This window comes from Motacilla alba, chromosome 6 (genome assembly GCF_015832195.1).
Source record: "Motacilla alba alba isolate MOTALB_02 chromosome 6, Motacilla_alba_V1.0_pri, whole genome shotgun sequence".
NCBI classification, from domain to species: Eukaryota; Metazoa; Chordata; class Aves; order Passeriformes; family Motacillidae; genus Motacilla; species Motacilla alba.
Window position 1 is genome coordinate 29,839,279 of NC_052021.1, and position 21,301 is coordinate 29,860,579.

At 35.6% G+C, this 21,301-nt stretch overlaps 1 protein-coding gene across 1 annotated transcript in view; it reads right to left on the reverse strand.

Moving 5' to 3' along the window:
- Nucleotides 1–2,244: 2,244 nt before the first annotated feature.
- Nucleotides 2,245–21,301, reverse strand: part of RAB11FIP2 (RAB11 family interacting protein 2) — a 32,407-nt gene continuing 13,350 nt past the window's right edge. Inside the window, exons 4-5 of the mRNA XM_038140721.1 lie at nucleotides 10,430–10,475; nucleotides 2,245–6,810 (exon numbers count right to left, since the gene is read on the reverse strand). Of these exons, the coding sequence (XP_037996649.1) occupies nucleotides 6,583–6,810; nucleotides 10,430–10,475 (274 nt within the window). The 3' untranslated portion in view covers nucleotides 2,245–6,582. The remainder of the gene's footprint in view (nucleotides 6,811–10,429; nucleotides 10,476–21,301) is intronic.

The following is a 21,301-nucleotide window of genomic DNA, read 5'->3' on the forward strand; positions in this document are numbered from 1 at the left end:
AGTGTCAGCAAGGCTGAAAAAGCAAAAGTGACAGCGCTGCTTCTGCCCAACACCTGTCCCGCATCTAAAACTTTGAGACTTCATCCCTCTGATAAACTCCCACTTTTTGGAGGTTTTCACCCTGCCAATAATCTTGTTAGTAAGGGATGCTGTGTTACCTCTTCCTACTATCAACAGAACCTGGCTCATGCTGGGCAAACAGATCCCTCAAAATCAGACTTCTAGCCCTACCAACCTTTTATTGTTGGGTTTTTTGGATCCCAGCAATGGAATCTCTCCTGTGTTGTTTCTACTCATTCCCTGCATGTCACACAGCAGACACTGTTTGGGCTGAAACAAACAAAATACATCCCACAAAGTTTCTCCCCTTTTTAGTATTCAGCTTCATTTAAACGTTGCATGGCCCTAAAACCTTTTTAAGCTGCTTACTTTTAAAGTATAAACATGTCAGTGTTTAGCCATGGAGGGTACTTTTCTGTCCTAAATCATCATCCATTTATCAAAGACTGATCTACATTACTAAATGCTGTAAAAACACATTATAAATACATTGCAATAATCCCCATGTAATAGCCACTGGCTTCCAGCACTGAAAATACTGATATTTATATAAACATTACACAACCAATGCTACACAGTTTCCAGGCTGGGCTGCACTCAGTGTGGTAGCCTTCTCTCATAATTACTCAGTAAGTAGTACAGAAAAAAAGCTTCCTTTAGCAGATAGTCTTATTCCTATCTCTTATAAAATGGCACTATTACAAAACAATCCAACAAAATAATCCAATTTCTAATTAATTAATCCAGAAAAAGAGATGCATTTTTTAATCATCATTATTTATAACTTTACAAACATGCCCAGTGTTACACAAAAGGGCAGCATATCCCAAGTGAGCTGCAGCCAGAACTTGCACAACACTCCCATAAAAACAAATCAAAATAGGGAAATGAAATCCTGATTTTTATTCTGTGGTTCCATAAAAAAAAAAACCAACTTCAATAAGTGCAACTGGAGAGAGAATTGTCCTTAATGATACTTCTAGTCTACATCTAATTTCAATAATTCTTTAACTGCTAAACTATATTTAAAATATCCTTGAAAACCTTTATTATGGGGTTGAGATGGTTAGTAATGACAACTGCAAAGACAACTTCATGCTGGGGAAACTGGAAACTGTTTCATCCAGTTGGGCTCTCATATCAGCAATAGGCTTGTGGCTGGTATCAGCTAACAAACATTATGCCTCTGAGGGAGGGAAATGGTGTGGCTCCCTTTTCTAAGGGGCACAGGAGCTGAGATTAGTTACCAGATGTAAATTACAGATGGAAACTGGTATTTCACAGGCAGTGTGGTGCTTTCCCCTCCTGTCCTCATTCCTCACACACCAAGACAGCTGCAAAACCTGCGAGCCATGGGGAGACACAGCTGATGGGATCTGCTGTGTAACACCACCTGTGGAAGCCCATGGACAGCTCACAAACTGGCTGTGATTTCCCACAACCACCACATTTCACCTCTAAGAGAAGAACCCCTTCAAAGTCCACAGATGTCTTGACAAAGGGCCGGCGCACAGAGCAAATTAACTGTGAGGAATCACATCCCTGTGGAATTCAAAGCTTCAAGAAACTGGGTGGAAGATTCACAATGTTCTTCTCCCAAACCAGGACTGCTCTCCATACCTCTTCACCATCCAGAAAACCTGCTGTTGTCAGAGGACACACTTTGCTGTTTTGATGCTTCATGGAAAAGGAGAAAAACTCGTGGGAGCATTGAAAAAAATACTTCTGGGTGATGGGGGAGGCTGCTCCAGTTTTCTGTCATTCTGGTTGGATTTTTATTTTATTAAGAGAAATATGTTTTCCATATCAGAATTTGCACAGTGTTTGTTCTCATGCTAAATGCTGCTCTGGCCTGCAGTGCCAAACATCTCCTGGTAATATTTACACAGCCATGGCATCAGAGGACTAGTGCATTTAAAGACATTGCAGATACCACCCTAAAAAAAGACATACAGATTAGGACATTTAAGACTGCACCATTTTTTTTTCACTAATTCGAAGTTCTGGACACTACTGAAAAGACTTCCCTTAATGGCTACCCTGCAAACATCTGGCATATTCATTTAGAGCTGTCCCTAAGGAAATACCCCTCTCTGTGGTCTGAGAGCCTTAACACCGTGGAGTTTAGGAGTCACATGCTTTGCATAACAGATTAATGTCACAATTCAATAAATACTGCAGTAGTGCATTGTGGTGCTTTATTAGTGTCAGACATGCAATATTTATTTAATGAACAGAAATTAAAATATTAACATTTTCATCAAATTAAAAGATCTGAAGTTGCAATAATGGAACAAAAATAAAGTTTTTCATGCATTCTAAGTTTATAGTTCTCACAAGTGCATATAGTTATGATTCTGTACCATTACTAAATGTAGACAAACTACCATTGATTGCACAAGACAAAATAAACCCCTAAGTTATAAGTAGTGATCCTATCTTTTACAGACTTCCTATATAACCTGGATCTTCAGCTTTTTATAATACACTGTAATACATCTGGAAGCTTCTAAGATCAATAGGAATGGCTCGACCACTTGTAACATACAATGGCTTCCTCAACGTAGAAATTATAAAAGATAAAGCAAATGCCCACCATGCTTTAGGAGACTGTGACCTTTTCAACAGAAACAAATCTCAAACCCCTTCATAAACAGATTAAAGTGCTACCTATTGCATATTAAATACTTCCAGTGACTGTATTGAAATTTTTAAGTTACAAATCCCTGAAAATAGGGTTTCCTACCGAAAGTGCTGACAGACCCTTAAATCATGAACACAGCAGAGCTATAATCCTTCAGCAAGTACTTCAAAGAAGGGGAAGTTAGTCAACACGCTCTAAATTCACCATTGTCAAAGCCCAGCTAACGCCTCTATCGTATCTACAACAGCAATGGTACAAAGAGCAGAAAAGCATCAGCTCACTTTACATACTTGATGTAGGACAATAATCTTTCTTTAAAGCTGGAAGCATAAACAAACTCCCAGTGCAGCAGTAAACACGTTAAGATAGCAGTTCTGTTTGTTTTAAGATGCATCCAAGAAAGGGCATCCTATACAGAAAGAAATGCAGAAGTCATCTAATGAGCACGATTTTCATCAGGTCCCCAAATCATGAAGCCTTTCTAAATACAAGGCAGCATTTCCACAGCTGGAAAATTACAAATAGTTCTTGACACAGAGCCAACAGCAATAAATGCAGTTATAATCCAGAGAGAATGCTACATTCATTAGGAGGTGGAAAACCAAGCTAAACTTAAAATACAGCAGCAAGAGGTAACATACATAAATATTAAACATCCTTCTTGAATGGCAGAAAGTTTACATTTCTGACTTACAACATTAAAGTATGGCCTTCATATTTGTCCTTTTAAGTAAGCAAAATACATGGCGGAGCTGTTTCAAAGGATAATTTCAAAATATAGTGCATGCATGGATGAGCTCCTATGCTAATTTAGGAGAGAAAATATCAAAATAATATGGAGATGTTTAAAATTTTCATCCCTATATTTTAAAGGGCAAGAAAGACTGACCACAAGTGGCAAGTTTTTATGGGTTTAAAATGATCTGCAAGAGAGTCTACAATTTTATCCTATGGGAAAAACAGAACTTCCTTTGTTTTCGATATAAAAATTACTCTGTATGAGAAGTTTTCATTTGAAAGCTGCATGGTTCAAAAAATACACGTGGTGTAAAGATGCTTTTTAAAAATAATCTCAGAATATAGGAAAACATTAAAATTTTCCTTCTAAGCAGAAAATGATGTGTATGTAATCTTTCAAGAATTGCTCCAAAAGTAGCCTGTATTTTTACCTATAAACTCTATAAAAATGTCTTCATCATTTTAATGTACCATTCTGCCTCTCAGTAACTTTACCTTTTCCTAAATTGCATTTGTTGTTCTCTCTTATTTCTTGACAAATTGTTAGAAACAAAAGGTGCTTTTATTCACTCAGAGATCAGATAAAGACTAGATAGCACATTCAAAGCTTCACTAAATTTCTTCACTAATGCACAAAAATTGATCTTTTCGCTACCTTTAATCTGCTTATCGTTCTTGGTATGCAAATATGTCAAATGATCTGCTTTTAGTCAATTATGCAGTTTGATATTCTACATTTACATTCTAAAAGAAGTGATTTCAGAGGTGCTAAATATAGTAGAGTTTCATTTTAATAATTATAAGTTGGCTTGCATGTGAGAAGTCACTGGAGCACATTCTCTGGTTAGTGCAGTTGTTAATCCTCACTGGTGTGGGTGATTTAAGCACTGTGGATCCTAGAGATGGTCTCATATCAGCTGAAAATGACTGTGGAATTCAAAACTGTTGCAGAACATTTCCCCATCAACAACAGGAGAAAACGCTGGCTTCGGCCAAGCATTTGAAAATGTTTAAGAACTTTCAAGGAAATACTGAGTAACTGAAATACATCTTGGTGTAATTAGAAAGTGAAAACCTAATTGAGTGTAAACCCCAACTTCTATCAGCAAACATACCATGAACTAGTACATAACCTTTGGCACTTTGAATGCATTACAACAAATTTACAGTCATCGAGATCTTAAGTGGGTCAAAGAACATTCACGTGGTTTCTGAGGTACCAAACTTGATACATCCTCAGGCTGACAAAAGAGAGTGAGACTGCCTGGTGTGGGATGGATTTCTGCAGTACAAACACAAACGCAGAGCTCTACAGCTGGGCAGGGCTGGGATCTCTCAGGATCCATCCAGGCACAGGAATCCACACTAAATGATCCCACTGGTGGGTGGGAACTCTGGCTGCACACATTTTAGGGACAGTGCTAAATGGGGATTGGGAGGTAGCTGCTAAATAAAAGAAGAAAATAAAGGAGAAAAAGCCAAAAATAAGTAAAGGAAATCTGAGAATATTTGTACAAAGAATTTTTTTTTTGTAACTAGAATACTTCTGTGCTGTCCTACAATACTAATGATGTCAAAAACAGTCAGAACTTTCTCAACCCTTCCACATATAAGTATTCAAAATATTATCAAAATTCTGCAGTTTTAAAAACAAAAATGTATTAAAATCTTTTACAACAACAACAAAAATTGGAATTTAATTTCAAGCTTTTTTGGTCACCTCAGCAGCAGCCATGCCATGGTGCTGTAAAAAAACCCAACAGATCAGGTGCAGAAAGAGAGGAAAAGACAATTATCTTAGATCCAAATCTAAAATATTCTCTGTACATGTTTTAAATAACATTTTACTGTTTCACAGCAACAGAAAATCCAAGTAAGACTCTTATTAAGGAAATCAAAATTAAAATCTATTCATCTTAATATTCTGAGGGTTCTCCTACAGTATTTTCCATTATACCTTCATCACTATATTTTCCAATCCATTGAGAAACAGACCCTTTTTTATACATCATTTTATGAACAACTATTAAATGATCAGGAAGATATTTACTACATTCTTCTTTCATTTGTCTCTGTGAGAACTGACTTTTGAACTATTTACATGGAATACAGACATTTTTAATGAAAAGCCTAAGTACTCTACATGTGTTTAAGCAACATGGCCTATTTCTAAAGGCATATACTTCGTTGTCATAAGATTTAAAAAGTTAAGACACATTTACCATGTAAAACTCAACCTTAAATTGATTTATCGTGTCTATTTAAATCAGCCCCTCCATTTCTGCTACATTTTCATGGCAGTAGATTTTGACTGAACAGATGTATTCATTTCTTTATTCCATACTTGAGTTCTCAGTTGTACCTCTGACTCTGTGAACACGGTTCAAAGTACTTTTAACACATGAAAAGGCATGCAGTAACTTCATACAAAAAGATCCTCAAAACAACTTTATGTCATGAGCTCACTACCAAAGTTCACTCATTATACACAAAATTCAGCATTTAAGTGTAAAATAACTGGTTCCAGCATGTGCCACGACAGAAATGGCACAGGGTTTTTTTTTTTTTACATTGTTATATAAAAAGCACATTGTATAGAATACAGCATTTACTCTGCAAGGATTGTGCATCACTGTTTTCCTCTAATATGTGCAGGACTGCATTCCATTGCAACAAACCACACTTAGGTTTAGTAGAGTACTACACTGGATTGAAAACAGTGGTTTTGATGGCATGCTGTAAAAAAAGAATCAATATATTTGCCTAATACCAATAATCATCCAAGAAAACATTCATAACAGCACAGGCTTCTCTGTTGAAACTGCCACATGGTGAACACTAAGCTATTATATAAACTGCATGGACATATTTATTATGTATTATTAACTCTATTTTAAGTATTCTGTACCTAAAGGTATTTTCAAAAAGAAAAAGAAAAGTTATCTAAGTAATTTAACATAAAACAACTTTTGGCAGCCCCTGCTAGTGTTTGGATTAAAAAAAAAAAAGGAAAAAACCCACACCATTGTCCCTCCTCCCCATTTCGCTGGAATTTCTTAGGAGAAAAGGAATGAAGAGAAGACAAAATATTAAAGTGTGATCTCCTTCCACAAATGCATCCAGCAGAAAGTAGCACTATCTCAGCTTTTGGAAAATTTGCCAGCTTTCCGAGAAGGTTCATATGGCACTCTGAGAATACTGGGGGTCTCCTCCATCACTCGGACCAGCAGATTGTCAATGTAATCCTCGAGCTCACGGATGTGGGTGTCCTTCTTCTTGAGCTGCTCCTTGTGTTTCACCAGCTCCTGCAGAACCTCCTCATAAGTGAGGTTTCGGTATCCTGCAGTGGCATCGAAAGGATTTCCTTCCTGCAGGTAATTGTAGAAAAACAGTACACCTCATTAAGCAGTTCAGTGTCTCCAGAAAATTAATTGGTTATTGCTTTTTGTGTTTCTCATGTGCGTCTCTTGACATGAAAAGCAATTTTTTTCAGCAACACCTTTGTTTGCTGCAGTGCTTTTCCCTCCAGCACCCCCACTGGAGCAGACACTGGAGATGGTCTGTCCAGCTGGATGAACGTTTCCCACTCTGTCATCTCAGAAAAAAATCTCAGTGAGGGGGACACACAGTGTGTCAGAGTTAGTGACCATATGAGCAGTGACTACAACAGCTGGCAGGTCCATTTTGGGAAACCAACCCCCTTAATTATGGAATAACAAGAGAAGAGCCCTGAGAATTCAACTCCTACTGTAACTTCTCTGAGTATTTGCCTCTGGAGAGCATCACAGCAAAGCATTTACTCAGCTCTAAATGACATCAGCCCTCATCTGTCTTTCACATTCATATTTGTAGTCACCAGTGGTTCTCCAGGCCTTGGCTTCTGAATCACATAATAAAACTTTCAATTTTAAATTGCAGGTGAAGGTAAAAGGTTACATCTTACTTGCACCAGAGCACTTAAGGCAGAAATAAATGTGTACTTATAAAAGACCTTGCTTGCTTTAAAGCAGGAGAGGCCCAGAATTAAGCAGTAGGGAAAACAGAATTGTTTCTGTAATGATTTCTGATGACTCAGTAAGTGCAGGTATTAGCAGAGATGGACAAATGAGTCATCTTAAAAGAACAAGATGTAATCCTAAAGACTGTAAACATGAATGTCTTCTTGTGTGTTGGTTTATAAAAGCATCAGCACTGCTAGATATGTTAAGCAGTATGCTTCATCTCATTCAGAAATGAAAACATTCAGAAGATATGGAACCTACAAAGTCCTGCACTTCTAACAGGGCACACGAGATAGCTTTTGTTTACAGTAGAAGCATGTCATTAAAAATGATAAAGCTTGCACAGGGAAGAAGCACCCCACATAATAGTCATACCCATTCCTTTTCCATGCCCCATTCTTTTCTTTCCATACAGCTCCATATTTTCACATTGGCACATGAGGACCCATTAAAATATGCAGCTGGCCAAAGTTTTCAAAGGAACCTAATTAAAAGTGATAGTGCCCTGCAAATAGGCTGAAGTGTGACAGATCAGCCTCTCTCCATCAATTATACTCTAACAGTAGCTCTCAAAAATATGTGATTTTAAGGGTTTCTCTCCACACTTGAGACATTTAATGTCACATTTATGGATGTATATTCAGTATTTTAAACATACCAAGTTAAGGGATTGTAAGTAATCAGTAACTGCCACTTTATTAAAATGGCTAACTGATGAAATTTATAAATTGGTTAGTAATCCATTTTCAACAAGTATAGAAAAGAAAGGATCTTCACTTTGTGATCATATTCTTAGCACATTTTCTTCTACAAGAAGGATGTAAAACTTTCCCTTTATAAAATTTTATTGTCTTTACTAAATTTTTGTACACACTGGAAAAAATACCATTAACACTTACATGCCTGAAATATAGGGTTTGGCTTATTTTCTGATTTGGCAAAGGAACAGGAGTTAAGGTGCAATGATGACTTTAATTATGCAATCAAGTTTACTGGAAAATTGTGTGTAATATATATGCTTTAAAGATGTTTTATCATGCACATGCTCCATACACGTCTTAATTGTGCAAGAAAATTCTAGCAGAAGTATGCTAGCATTTTGGAAATTAATATTGCTAAAATTAAGAAGATTTGGTATGTTCAGCTTGAGCCAGTAGGTAATATTTAAATGTATAAGAAACACTTATTTCTTTACAAAAATAGACACCACAGTTTTAGTGCATAAGAATAATCTTATAATGAATTATTAAGGGAAAATAAACGATTCTAAACAAGCCATGCAAAGAACGATTGTCTCAGCTACAAAACCCTGTTGGGGTACACACTGCCAGCCAGAGGAAACACTGATAAAATGAAGGCCTGGCAATCCCTGATCATCTCCTCATTGTTCTAATGAGGAATTCTGCTCTGGGAATGTCATCTAAGCTACTTTCACATCTTTTGTCCTACTTACTTCATCTTCCTTTCAGTTCTTAATTAGGCCTTAAAGAGCCCTTTCAACTGGCTACTGCTCCCATTTAAGCACTGCTTTCGGGACAGGTGTTGGCATCACAGGAGAAGACATACAAACATAATGACTAAATAATATGCACAAGGAAGAAATGTAATAACTTGGTGAGGGCTAATATTACAGAATCTAATAATAAATTACTTCAAACACCTTAGAAAGCAATCCTGAATATTTAAAAAGAAATTCAAATGGTTTCATTCAAAACTGTGGTTGAGATAGAGTTTCTTCCCCACCTCATTTGTATTTTGCATTAAATGAGCACCACCTCATAATCCTATAACAGACATTTAGGGTGGCTGGTATTCCAAAAGAAAAATCATCAAGGATTTCTTTTATCACCTTTAAATCCTTTAAATAAAACAATTCACATCTTATTTCTTAAAAGAATTAAACCGATGCTTTTACCAGCAATAAATTACATGATTTGCAGTAGTACATTTGCAAGCACACAGAAACTGTAATTATGGTTACTTTACAGACAATGGCTGCTAAGTTAAATCAATTTTTTGATGTCTCTTTTTGTCAGAGATTAAGTGACTGCCTGGTAGAATTCAGTTTACTATCTGATCAAAGGCAGCCTTCAAATACTCTGACATCTCCCACCAGCTACTTACATTATAAAAACTTGGGCATTTACAATAACATCAAATATTATTACAAATCATTTACATAAACCAGCAGAAAACAAACAGTACAAAGTCATATTTGCTTGTGAAACTTGTTTTCTATATATTTTAGAGATTGAAAACAAACCCACTTTTAAAGATGTCATCTATTCACAGAACAAATTCTAGTTAGACCACATTTTCTTTCAAACAAAGACACTGTCCAGGCAATCTGTGGATTATTTTTTGTCTCTTCTTAGTGCATAATTTATTCTCAGTACTTTTAGAAACGAGAGCATTTTGAATAATACTTTCTAGTATTTATATTTTTTAGTGTTTTCATCCGTTCATTTGTTATGTGTATTATTAATTCTACCATGTATCAGGTAATAATTTTAATTTTGATCTGCCTTCTAAAGACTGTCCTCAAGTCTCTGATTATAGTGATGGTAAGCTCATGTCTGGTCACTTAATAAATCACTGCCTAATGCAGAGTTCCTCACCTTACCATTACTTCTCTAGAGTCATCTAAACCAATTCTAAATTCAGGTTTTGGGGTTTTTTTTAGTTTTTGTGCAAAGAACTAAATATTTCCTTCTTCACCACATCACTAAACTCCATACTGAGTGCAAAACTCTTCTTTATTTCCAAATTTACATTAAGCCTGTGCTATTCTACTTAGGTTTTCTGGATATGTAAAAAAAAAAAAAAAAAAGAAAAACCCAACATTTCCATATAAGAGGTTAAAATAGAACAAAAGCTTATAAGCTTATACAAGTACCAATTAGTTGGCATTTTTATATATATATATATATTTTTTTTTTATATATATATATTTATATATGGCTGTCCATAACATTTCATAACTCACCATTTTTTTCCTGAGATCCTCAGAGCCAGAAGGATTCACACTAAAACTGTGGGGAAAGAACATACCAAACAAATATTAGCAGGGCACGTGGATTTGACCAAAACATCTGCTAGAATAAAGTACTGAATTAGGCACACAGCTACAAAATATTTAATATGGTTTATTTTCTTGATTTGTTAAACTTAGGACAAGAAAATATTAGAAATTAAAGGAAATTTGAATATACTCTTTGTTCACAATTCTTTGTATTTTTCATATTCTTTTTGTCACCAAATTTGAATAACTAATTAAGAAATGCAAGAAAGGCTATTATGGATTTGGCTTCCTAATCTCTCCTCTTATCTTTAGACTTAGCTTGAGCTTCTAAGCATGGAGTGCTACTTTAAATGAAATATTCTAGAAAGAAATATCCTATTCTGAAATATCCTAGAATATCCCAGTCTCTGGGATGAGATTGATAAAAACCAACAACCAAACCCTACAGACTAACATGTATTCCCAGCTTTCATGGCAGCTCCTAGAGGAAAGTTCCTGCAGAAATTCCAGTGAGATCACCAGCTAAGGGCTAAAAAGCCATCTTCTGTCAGATACATTTATTTTGTTCTTAAAATTGAGTAAATAATCTATTATTTTATAAACCTAGTGATTATTGTGCATATCCAGAAAGGAAAGCTCTTTTATGTTTTTGATACTGATAAACACAGCCACTGCCTAAATGTCAGGCTTAAGAAACTGTCCACACAGGCTGGTGTAATTATTAGCAAGTATCTTTAAAAATCAGGGATGCTGTGTTTTTATGTACTTGCTACAGCAGGTTTGGAGAGAAAACATTCTCTGAAAATGTGTTCAGAATTTGGATATGGCTCACAAATACTATTTACTTGGTAGCACCACAGCAGGCACATTCTTCACAACACAGAATCTCTTTTGTTAGACTGCATGTACTGGCTTTGAGAGTGATGTGTGACTGAGAACTACAAAAACATATATATATATATTCATATTTTTTTAATTGTAAAGTTTTTTTATATTAGGGAACATGTATTTTTTGACTGCTCACCACTCTGTTATATGAATTTATAAACCACATATTTCATGGTGTAAAAGAGGAAGGGCAAAAAATTTGCAAACTAAAAATACATAAAATAAATATATTATATATATATATATATTTAAAAATTTACCAGCTAAAATATGTAAAATATGTATTTTTTACATATATATACAGATATATATAACAATTTATGAACTAAAATATATAAAATATAAATGATGATATTTTTCTGCAAAGAATTTTTTTAAATTTTGAAATCTCTTTTTTTTACTTATTTTTTTTTAGTCTGTACACTATTTTTAATTTCCAACGCAGGCAAACTTTTGCTCACACAGAAATCCTGTAAACCATCTGAGGGTATCTGACAGAGATGGGATTAGAGGAACAGTCACAACCAGACACCCAGAGGTGTCATTAAGTCTGGCTAATTCCCATTCTACCTGTCTGTAACAGTGATCCCCAGCAGTCTGCCCCGGTTGCTGGAGACCCCTTTTGAATGAGGAGCTTTTTTCATGGGGCATTGTCTGCCCAGCCAAAGGCAGGGTCCCTCCCTCCCAGCCTCCTTTCAGCCCCACTCTGATGTGTCAAACACATGATGAACTCGCTCCATTCATGGCTGCCTCCAGTGATCCCAGCACAAAAAAAAATGAGTTAACTGAACTGGATCGAATTAGCTCGGTGAAAACCAAGAATGTCTCTATTTAACGAAGTGTGGCGTTAATTTGGGATATCTTTCTTTTGGGACTGTTTCCTCATGTTAGACAAGATATAGAATAATGCAGCCTGACTGCTCAACTGGGGGGCTTTCTGAAAGGTTAAAAAAGCAGGATCTTTCACTGCCTTGAATGACTTTTTAGTTTCTGTGAAATAAGTTCTGGGACTCTTTTTCGTAGTAGCAGCTTAAAATGAAAGCAGCAGTTCTGACTATGAGGAGCTGCGTTTCAAAATTAGAAGTATAAATCACAGGCAATATGGACCAGTTGTTTGGGGTTTTTTTAAGCAGTAAAAAACCTGCAATAATTTCTGCAAAATTGTGGACATCATAACTGCAATTTCAAAAGAGAACATCTGCGTCTGTTGCAAGAAGAAATTTGAATACACTCAAAAAAAAAAAAGAAAAAAGAAAAGCTATTAAAATATTCCCCAATAAAAATCCAAAGCTATAATGGCTCTTACTCATACTTTAAGGAGATTCATAGAAAATATACTGCTTCTTGAAGAAGTAGCAGGTGCTGAGATTGCATACAATAACATTTTTCTAAATCAAAGTGTCTGCTAAGTAAGGTGGAATCTCGTCAGCCTTGCTGAGCCTTGCAAAGTTTCCTGCCAGTGCCCCAGCCCGAAGTGAGTGTGAGCAGATGCAGACTCCCACCACTGCACCCCTATTTCACTGTCTGAGGGGCAGGTAACACCTCAAAAGAACATCCTCTAAAATTATGAATGCAAACAGTTGGTGGAGTTGTCTGTTTGGTGTATTGAAATTCACGACAGCATTTATTTTCGATTAAAATTTCATCACAATAATAGACCCCTAAAGTTACCACCTCACTCAATTACTGGCAATAATTATATAAAACAGGCCTCTAGGACTGCAGCCCATGCTGTACAAGCAGCACAAGCTTCCTTTGAGCAGCCTAGAAGCATTCTGAAATCATTGATCTGAACTATAAAAAATAACATTGTTTTCTCCTGTGTTACAGTCACAGTTCATAGTGATAGTATAAATTATAATCCAGTCTCTGGGTTTTTTTCCCAGAGTTCAATAAACTGGCAGGGAACTCCTGCTATGGAAGAAGTTCCCATGTTCACAGCTCGGGAAAAAAAAGGATCTTTTTGGATTTTTGTAGGGGTTTTTTTTGAGTGAGGCTTACTGTGAACAGTGATTGTGAAACACTGGCACTGTGGGATTCTATAATTATTGTTTGTCAATTATGCCCAAACTAAATTTGCTCAGTTTACAAGTAAAAAAGACATTTCTTTTCTAACAAATGGACTTTTCATGTGCCTCATGTGCCTCCAGGTGATGTCTCATACTGATTTTTAACAGTTTATCTCTTACAAGTAATAAATTTTCATTCCCTCAGATCACCTTCAAGGAGCTACTAAAAGGGAGGTAAATCCTACCAGCACAGATTAAAAATCAGCTGCAGTAGGATCATGGAAGTGACACTGAGCCCCCAGCTTGCACATCACCCCTACACTTCTCTAGGCAGAACAGGCTTCTCCAATGCAGCACAATTAGTCCTGTCCCCTATTTCACTCATCTGGGAATTCAATTAGGGTCCATGACAGTTGCTTTATATAACAGACATTTTTACCAGATTAAATCATACCCATTATTTTATTGTTCCATAGTATTTTACAGCTTTGGGTATAATTTTCTTTGTACATTTTTCTAGAATCGTAAAGTTTGTTTGAATTTCTGGGGTTTTATTGGCTTAGATTTCAATTTTAGCTCATCTGAGTTGAGAATCCTTTTCTATTGTCCTGCTCCTGAGGGGAGAAAGTGATGAGAAATAAGAATTATACAAACTAATAATGGAGACAGACATACTGCAGGGCTGGTTCTGTAGAGTGGTTGGGTTTTCTATTTCATAATCATAGCAAGCATATTATTTTCTACTTTATTGTTATTTTCTCTATTTAAAAACATTTCATTAGAACTAATTGTAACTTTTTTTTTATAATACCTTTTTTATGGTAATTAAATGCTTCCATAGCTTGTTGATAATTTACAGTTTGTATAGGAAGAATACGGTGGAGTGGAGTTCAGGATGTGTCACAAGCTCAAGTTTATGACTGCATCTTACAACATTTTCTATTGAAATTTAATGATAGTTAAAAATTCAAACATCAGGTCTAGTGGCTGCATAAATATTTAGCTTCTGAATGCCTAGAGATTAAAACAATCTTTATAAATCTTTCTTATAACTGATTTAAACATTTTAGTTCCATTTACTCTGACAACATAATGCATGGGAATCAGACTCCTAAATTTGCTCCATGGAAAGAGTATTTTCTTAAGGACCAAAAGCTCTTTACTTATCTTTTGCTATTCCTATTAGTTACGTGATAGTAGTAACTAATCTAATAGTAGTGTATACTATTAGAAATTAAAATTAGGATATTTAAATTAATCATTACTATTCAACGTATTAAAATTTATGTTAACATTCTGTAAAATATCTATTATACCAGTGAGCTAAGTGTGAGCTTTCAGTTTCTTTCCTTTAATATGGGATGTCTGCATACAGGTAATTAGAAAAGCTCAGCCATATTCATTTTTCACTAGAGTTGAAATTCCTATTCCTATCCTACTTTTTGGTCTTTGGACTGATTCTGACTACAGTGCTTATGCATTTTTCTTTGGATTCTCACAATATATATCAAAATCTTGAAATATTAGGATGCCATTTAGGTTACTATTATTGCACAAGGAGAAAAAAAAAAAAAGAAAACCAAAACCAAAAGAAATGAATAAATTCAGATACAGTTAATGAAATTCAGAAACTTAGCCTTCCATAGAATGTCAGCCTGCTGTGCCTGGCAATGCAGAGCTCACTTTATATTCTGAGAAGGAATGACTGTCTTGTCTGGCAGCTAAACAAGTACAGAAAAAGCATATTACCATCTATTTTGCAATTAGATTCTGGGGAACATCACTTAAGACACTTCACTGTATAAATTGCTCTGCTGTCAAGCCATGTTCTGTGGCCTTTTGGAGCCCGGGTAACCCCAGGAGGACACAAAAAGAGGATCAGGTTTTGTGGCTCTCACTACCTTTTCTTGATTAGTTAGAATTCGAAGTATATAAATATTTCTCCTTTTACTAGGAGTTGTGCTATAGCAAATACGTTTTTTTTCTCAAGAGACCACTAAAGAACTGTTAGACTAAAAGTTCTGCCAGGATCTCCACTGGAAGACCCTATTATTAGAGATCTCTAACTCAACAACAAACAAACAAATTAAACAATCCTAAAATTATATTTTACACTGAAACGTACAGATCCATTTTTGAATTATTAAAAGAGTAGAACTAATCCTTAGTTCTCACAATGAAATAGAAAAAAAAAGTGCATTGCTTTTACATAGTTTCTGCATTTATTAATAAAGAAACAATAGAACAAATTATTCTTTTTTTTAAAGTGAAATAGAACAGGCAGTGCATTTTCCCTTGGGAAAGATAATGTGCCTCATGCATCCTCTCAAAAAAGATTTCACATGCCCTAATGTGCACCAAGAGACACTGAAAGCCTGAAAAAATCTTGTCATGCAGCCAGCAGGATGAACTTTCCTAACAGTATTCCTAAAACAGTCAACTAATTACGAGTGACTGATTGCTGGTGAGGAGTCTGCAAAAGTGAAGATTAATACCAAGTATTTCTACCCACCTCAGTCATGTCCCAAATGCTGTAACCACTGCTTTGTAGGAGCTTTGCAAAAGATTTCATTATTCTCCTATCACATGCAGTGATCTTTTAAATCAGATGATAACAGTCCTGGCAGGACAGACTAAGAACCTCTGCATGACTTCTGCTTGTTTTGTAATTTCTCTTTACCTCTCGTGTACCATCAATGTATTTCTCTTGTTGAAATAATGTTCCACTGACAGCTTTACCACACTGAATTAACAAATATTAATGGTCTAGAGTACAATTAAAGCACTGTCGTAGTCCATCAATATTCTGCCAAAACTGGAGATCACAGTTGACTAAAGTCTAGTCAAATTTCAGTAGAGAACTGAAAAAATTGATTCATTTCAAGAAAAGCAATGCAGAAGTACGTTGTTCTTAAAGTAAGACATGCTAACACTGACAGAGGAAACAAAATTTTGAAAATACTCTACTTCACCTGATGTCATTTTTTTACTAATCGAGAAATAAACGTGCTAAATGTCTTAACAGATTTATTGCTTTAGCAAGCACAGCAATATCTAGAGAGCAACATTTCTGAAAAAGGCATGTGAAAAGTAGAATGAGTGAATTGCATTGTACGCTGGATTTCCTATTTGGCAGAGAAATACACAGCCACTACAATCCTTTGCTCTCATCAGGCAACTTTTGGGGTTCATTCCAATGGAGCTGTTGCCAGTAACTCTGCAAGATTGAAATCATTAACAGTGACTCTGATTATGCTGAAGTTATTGCACTAATAACTCACCCTCAGTGTGGTTTGGGATAACAGGTTTTACTTTAGAACTTCAGCTGACTCGAGATTGGCACCTGCTCTACTGTCACAGCTCAAGTGAGAAGCAGGAACCCAGAGGAACACTAGGATGTTGCAAAAGCTTCTTTAACCACCTGACCATCATGCATTCAAAACACTCATGTTGCTGAAATGATGCAGACATCAGCTTTTCTTCAGACTTAAGAGTTTAATATGATCCAAACACATCACTGTTATCAAAACCTTCCTGTTTTCATGGCACCTCACTTGTTCTTAAACAAATCTAATAATGACCATATCAAAATGCAGAGCCATTGCTTATTTCAAACATTGCCTCCATTAGGAAAAACAAAACTCCAGTCCCTGATTTGTCTGGAACACATGACATTGAGGAGACAGGCAGCTCTAACAGCCACATGTGATGAAAGTAGGAGAGAGGCTGAAGAAAATCACCACATTCAGAAACTACAAGCAGCAAAGATGCAAAAGAGTTGAAGGATTAGATAGGGTTTTTTTTCTTTTTGAGTTGAAAATTTTAAAAACTGCTGAAGCAGTAAGAAAATACAAAAGAAAAATTAAGTAATATTTTCATAATTTATGCTCCAATTCACCAGTGATTAATATTCTAAATATGAGTATTATTTGTAATTGTTACAGTGAATCCTAGTAATACACAAGTTTCTTTCTCCTCCACTATTCTGTCTTCCACATTGCTAAGAATGTGACATACTTATTGTCACAACTTGAGATAAAGTGTAATCTGTATGTAGACACAAGCTTTATCTTCTTTTCTATGAAGTATAACAATAGCTAGGGCAAGAAAATGCTACTTTAGGAGGGGTTTTTTTATGCCTCTCTCTTGTATACATAGATGTGTATATACAGACACAGACATTATTGATGTATGCGTATGTATTTTATATATATATAATGTTTAGTAGAAAGCTCCCAAACACTAATCCAGTTTCCCAGATCTGGAATTTGATCTGACTAGTAACAACCTGTCAGCTTTAAATATTGGACTATTTGTCTCCCTGTGTCCAGTGCCTGAGATCTTGTTAATTACCTAAACTCCCTTTCTGTAGGTCTTGTTAATTACCCGTCTCCTGTCTCAGAGGACCTTGTTAATAACTTGTACAATCTCTCTAAAAAGGTCCTAATAACACATTAAAATTAAAGATGCTTTTCTTTTAGCACTTGTCAAGTGGTGTAAATTGAGAAATTTTCACATCAGTTTATTAGCCTGTAGTGTAGTGTCATGTATTTTCCTAAACAAAAACAATTTCAGAAAAACGATGCACAAGCTTTGGTTATGGCACAAAACAAGCTTTGTTTTCCAGGAGCACCCTCAGTTTCTTTAACTGTGTTCAACACAAAAGCCACGTGGCTTCTGACTGCAAATTAACCTCCTGAGAGCCACAATAGCAGTAATTGTAAGAATGAGTGTGATTTAAGGCAATATTGGGTAGAAGTTTCAAAACAGTGCATTAAGAAGTACAAAACCAAAACTATTATTGGTAAATGCTGGCTAAGAGCACCAGATATTGTTTGCTTAAAAATTCTTCATTGGCTGTATGATACGAAGCCTCTGGAACTAACAGATTTTGTAGTATTTGCAAAACCAGCATTTTTTGTTTCACTACGAGACTCCTGCATTTTGAAATTGTCGAGGAGTCAGCTCATAAATGTCTCTACTATGCCCACAACAGACAATGGAACCCCCGATCTTAACACTTATGTAACACTGTGATATCACATCTATAAAAACACTTTAAAAATACTCATTTATCCACTCAGCATTTGCAGGAGGCAAAGTAGCATCCCTATTTTACAGATTTAGCCAAAGCCAGGGAACTTTGCCAGATCAGAGATTAACAGAAATTAGGGGTCCACATTTTGTAATTTCCTGTCAATAAGCATTGTATACAAACCAAGTAGGATTTTGTTTTCCAAAATTCTTCTAAAACTTTTTTGAAACAAGAATAATAAATAATAGCAATAAAAAAACTCAAATAATCCTGGCATACTTGCTTTTGGAAAAAAAAAATCCTACAAGTGTCGCTGAACCACTTCTGTAATTCTTGGATCAGCAGCCGAGCAACACTTATCTTCCTTGGTTTAATTAGTAAGTAAGAGTAATTAGTGACAGAGCATGCAGCCAGCCAGCTAAGCACTGCAGGATGGGCTGGTGAATGGCTTCAGCAGCTCACCCAGCTGATGTCATCGGCTGCTGTTCTCCACACTGTCACTGCTCACTCATCATTACCAACCACAATTAATTAGGATGGACTTAAGCCTGGCCCAAAGTTCACCAAAGTCACTGAAAAGTTGCCCTGTAAGGTTACAGATGAGGCTTCACCAGTGCTGAGCACGTGACAGTCACGCCACAAACATGAAGGAGCTGGGTTGGGTGGATTTGAGGGTTGGGAAGGAGGGTTGCTATGAGCTGGGTTTTCTCCCTTCCACTTTTCTCTGGTCACAGACTGGATGTTTGATGGCTCCAGTGTGCTCCTGGAATACATCCTCCAGTGGGATTTCATCAGACAGGAATCCAGCTCAGGATGCTCCATCACCCAAACCAAGGCTTAGCTAAGTGGGGTTAAGTGGGAGATTCACCTGCAAAGCAAACACCTGATCCACAGCAGAACACTAATTTTGGACAAACCCTAATAAAAAATATACTGTCTGGTTTACTTGCAGAAATGGGATTCATCCTAAAGAGCTTAATAGCACCTTGAGTAAATAAGAAACAACCCAAAGACTAAACTCCCCGTCTGCACTTTCTGCATACTGAATTCGTTACCCATTCTCATTTATTTTGTACCCACATATTCATACAAATCCTTTCTTCAGTATTACTAGTTCAAAAAATTAAAAATGGATTCCATCTGAGAAATCCTCCACAGATAAAGGGTAAACTTAAACTGTAAACTTATTAAATATGCACATTTTGTATTAGTTTCTACTTCAAAAGAAAATAATTCTATAAGATACATTTGGAAGAAAGTAAACTAAGTCTAAAAGGTTCACACAGAACATCATAATGGAACATATAAAAATCAAGAGCTTCTAAGTTAACTTATTGCATGCTAGCTATTATGCTATAATAGCTGTTTCACAAAAAAAAGGTCAGAATGTTTACTGTTTTTGGCTTTTTGAAAATAAAATAATATCTATTTGTCTTATCAAAAGTTTATGTTTACATAAAAGTCAAGAATTAGTAAAAGGGACTCTCATACAAAGACAGAAACAAATGACTAGAGTCCTTCTGAATGGGCACTGTGATGAGCTTTTTAATTACAAAACAAAGAAAAAAAGTCCACCATGATTACCATTAAGTTTTATATTTATCAAGATCTGCTGCATTCCAGAACTTCAAAGGATTTCACTACTTATATCTAGCATCTGCCTGAATACAGTGTTTCATTCTAAAAATCAAATGCTATGCAATTTTAATTGTAATTTGAATTATTTCTCTTTAAAGGACCTTACCAAAATAGAAGTTTAACTTCTGACAAACCGAGCTATAACCTAACCTTATGCTAATCCAGAGAAATACTTTATTAAATAAAAAATATTCTAAGATTGCCTATAAACATGTTATTTAAGACACTAGGAACTAACTGGACTCATAGAAGCACTAAGAAGATAATTTGTTGAGGTCAGAGGAGCTTCTAGCAACAAATTCTTTTCTACAGCAGTTCAATTTCAGTTCATTTCCCTAATTCACATCCATGATTAGTTTTGTTAAGAAAATGATTCTAAGTTTAAATCAGGAGTGCATGCATTCTAACACAAGGAGAAAACTGAGCTGGGACACAATAAGATCCCCCTCTTCTAAGGTGAACTTTTTAGAACTAGGTTTTCCATTTAAAATAGTGATTGATTTTATAGTCTTTAGATTCCAGTTTGAAGCATTTTAATTTCAAATGCATTTTCTACCAAATTTAAGTCATTACACAGAAATGAATGATTGCCTTGGCAAAGCAAGGACAGCTAATTCCTGTCATTTATATACAAAAAAAAAAAGAAAATAATGCAAAGGAATGAAAGTTAATTAACTTCTTAAACATTTATCTATTGTGAACAGTATATGTGGGTGGCAGTGTACATAAATATATATATATATTTTTATACATGTATAAAGAGAGACAGTCAAGATTATCTTTCTCACTAGCATACAAAACCCAGGAAGGAAACTAAAAGTGGGTTACACTTTTTCTTAAGGAAAACAAGAAAAGTATTGATAGACAAACAAAGATTAAAATGGATTATTGAAATCAAAGTTCCTTATCAGCCCTGTAACTCAATTCATTCTGCTCAAGACATAAACTGCTGCCTCGTGCAACAATTTCAATGCACAGAACTCAGCAAAGCTGCAGTGAGCCACATGAATTCAAGTGAGATAAGAGTTCACATGGGTGCTGCCATTTAGAAACAGAATGTTCTTTAATTCTTGTACTCTAACATACAGAACCTAAATACTCCTTTGTTTTTTTCCCCAATAGTGACATCCACGGGATTTCTCTTCACTACTCCCATTTGCACCACTCTTGTAGTTAGTCAGTTCCCCCTTCCCCTTACACTTGAAACCTTTCCTTCTCCAAACCTGACTTAGGGCAATGTAAGAAATTAGCAATGAATGTTCAGGT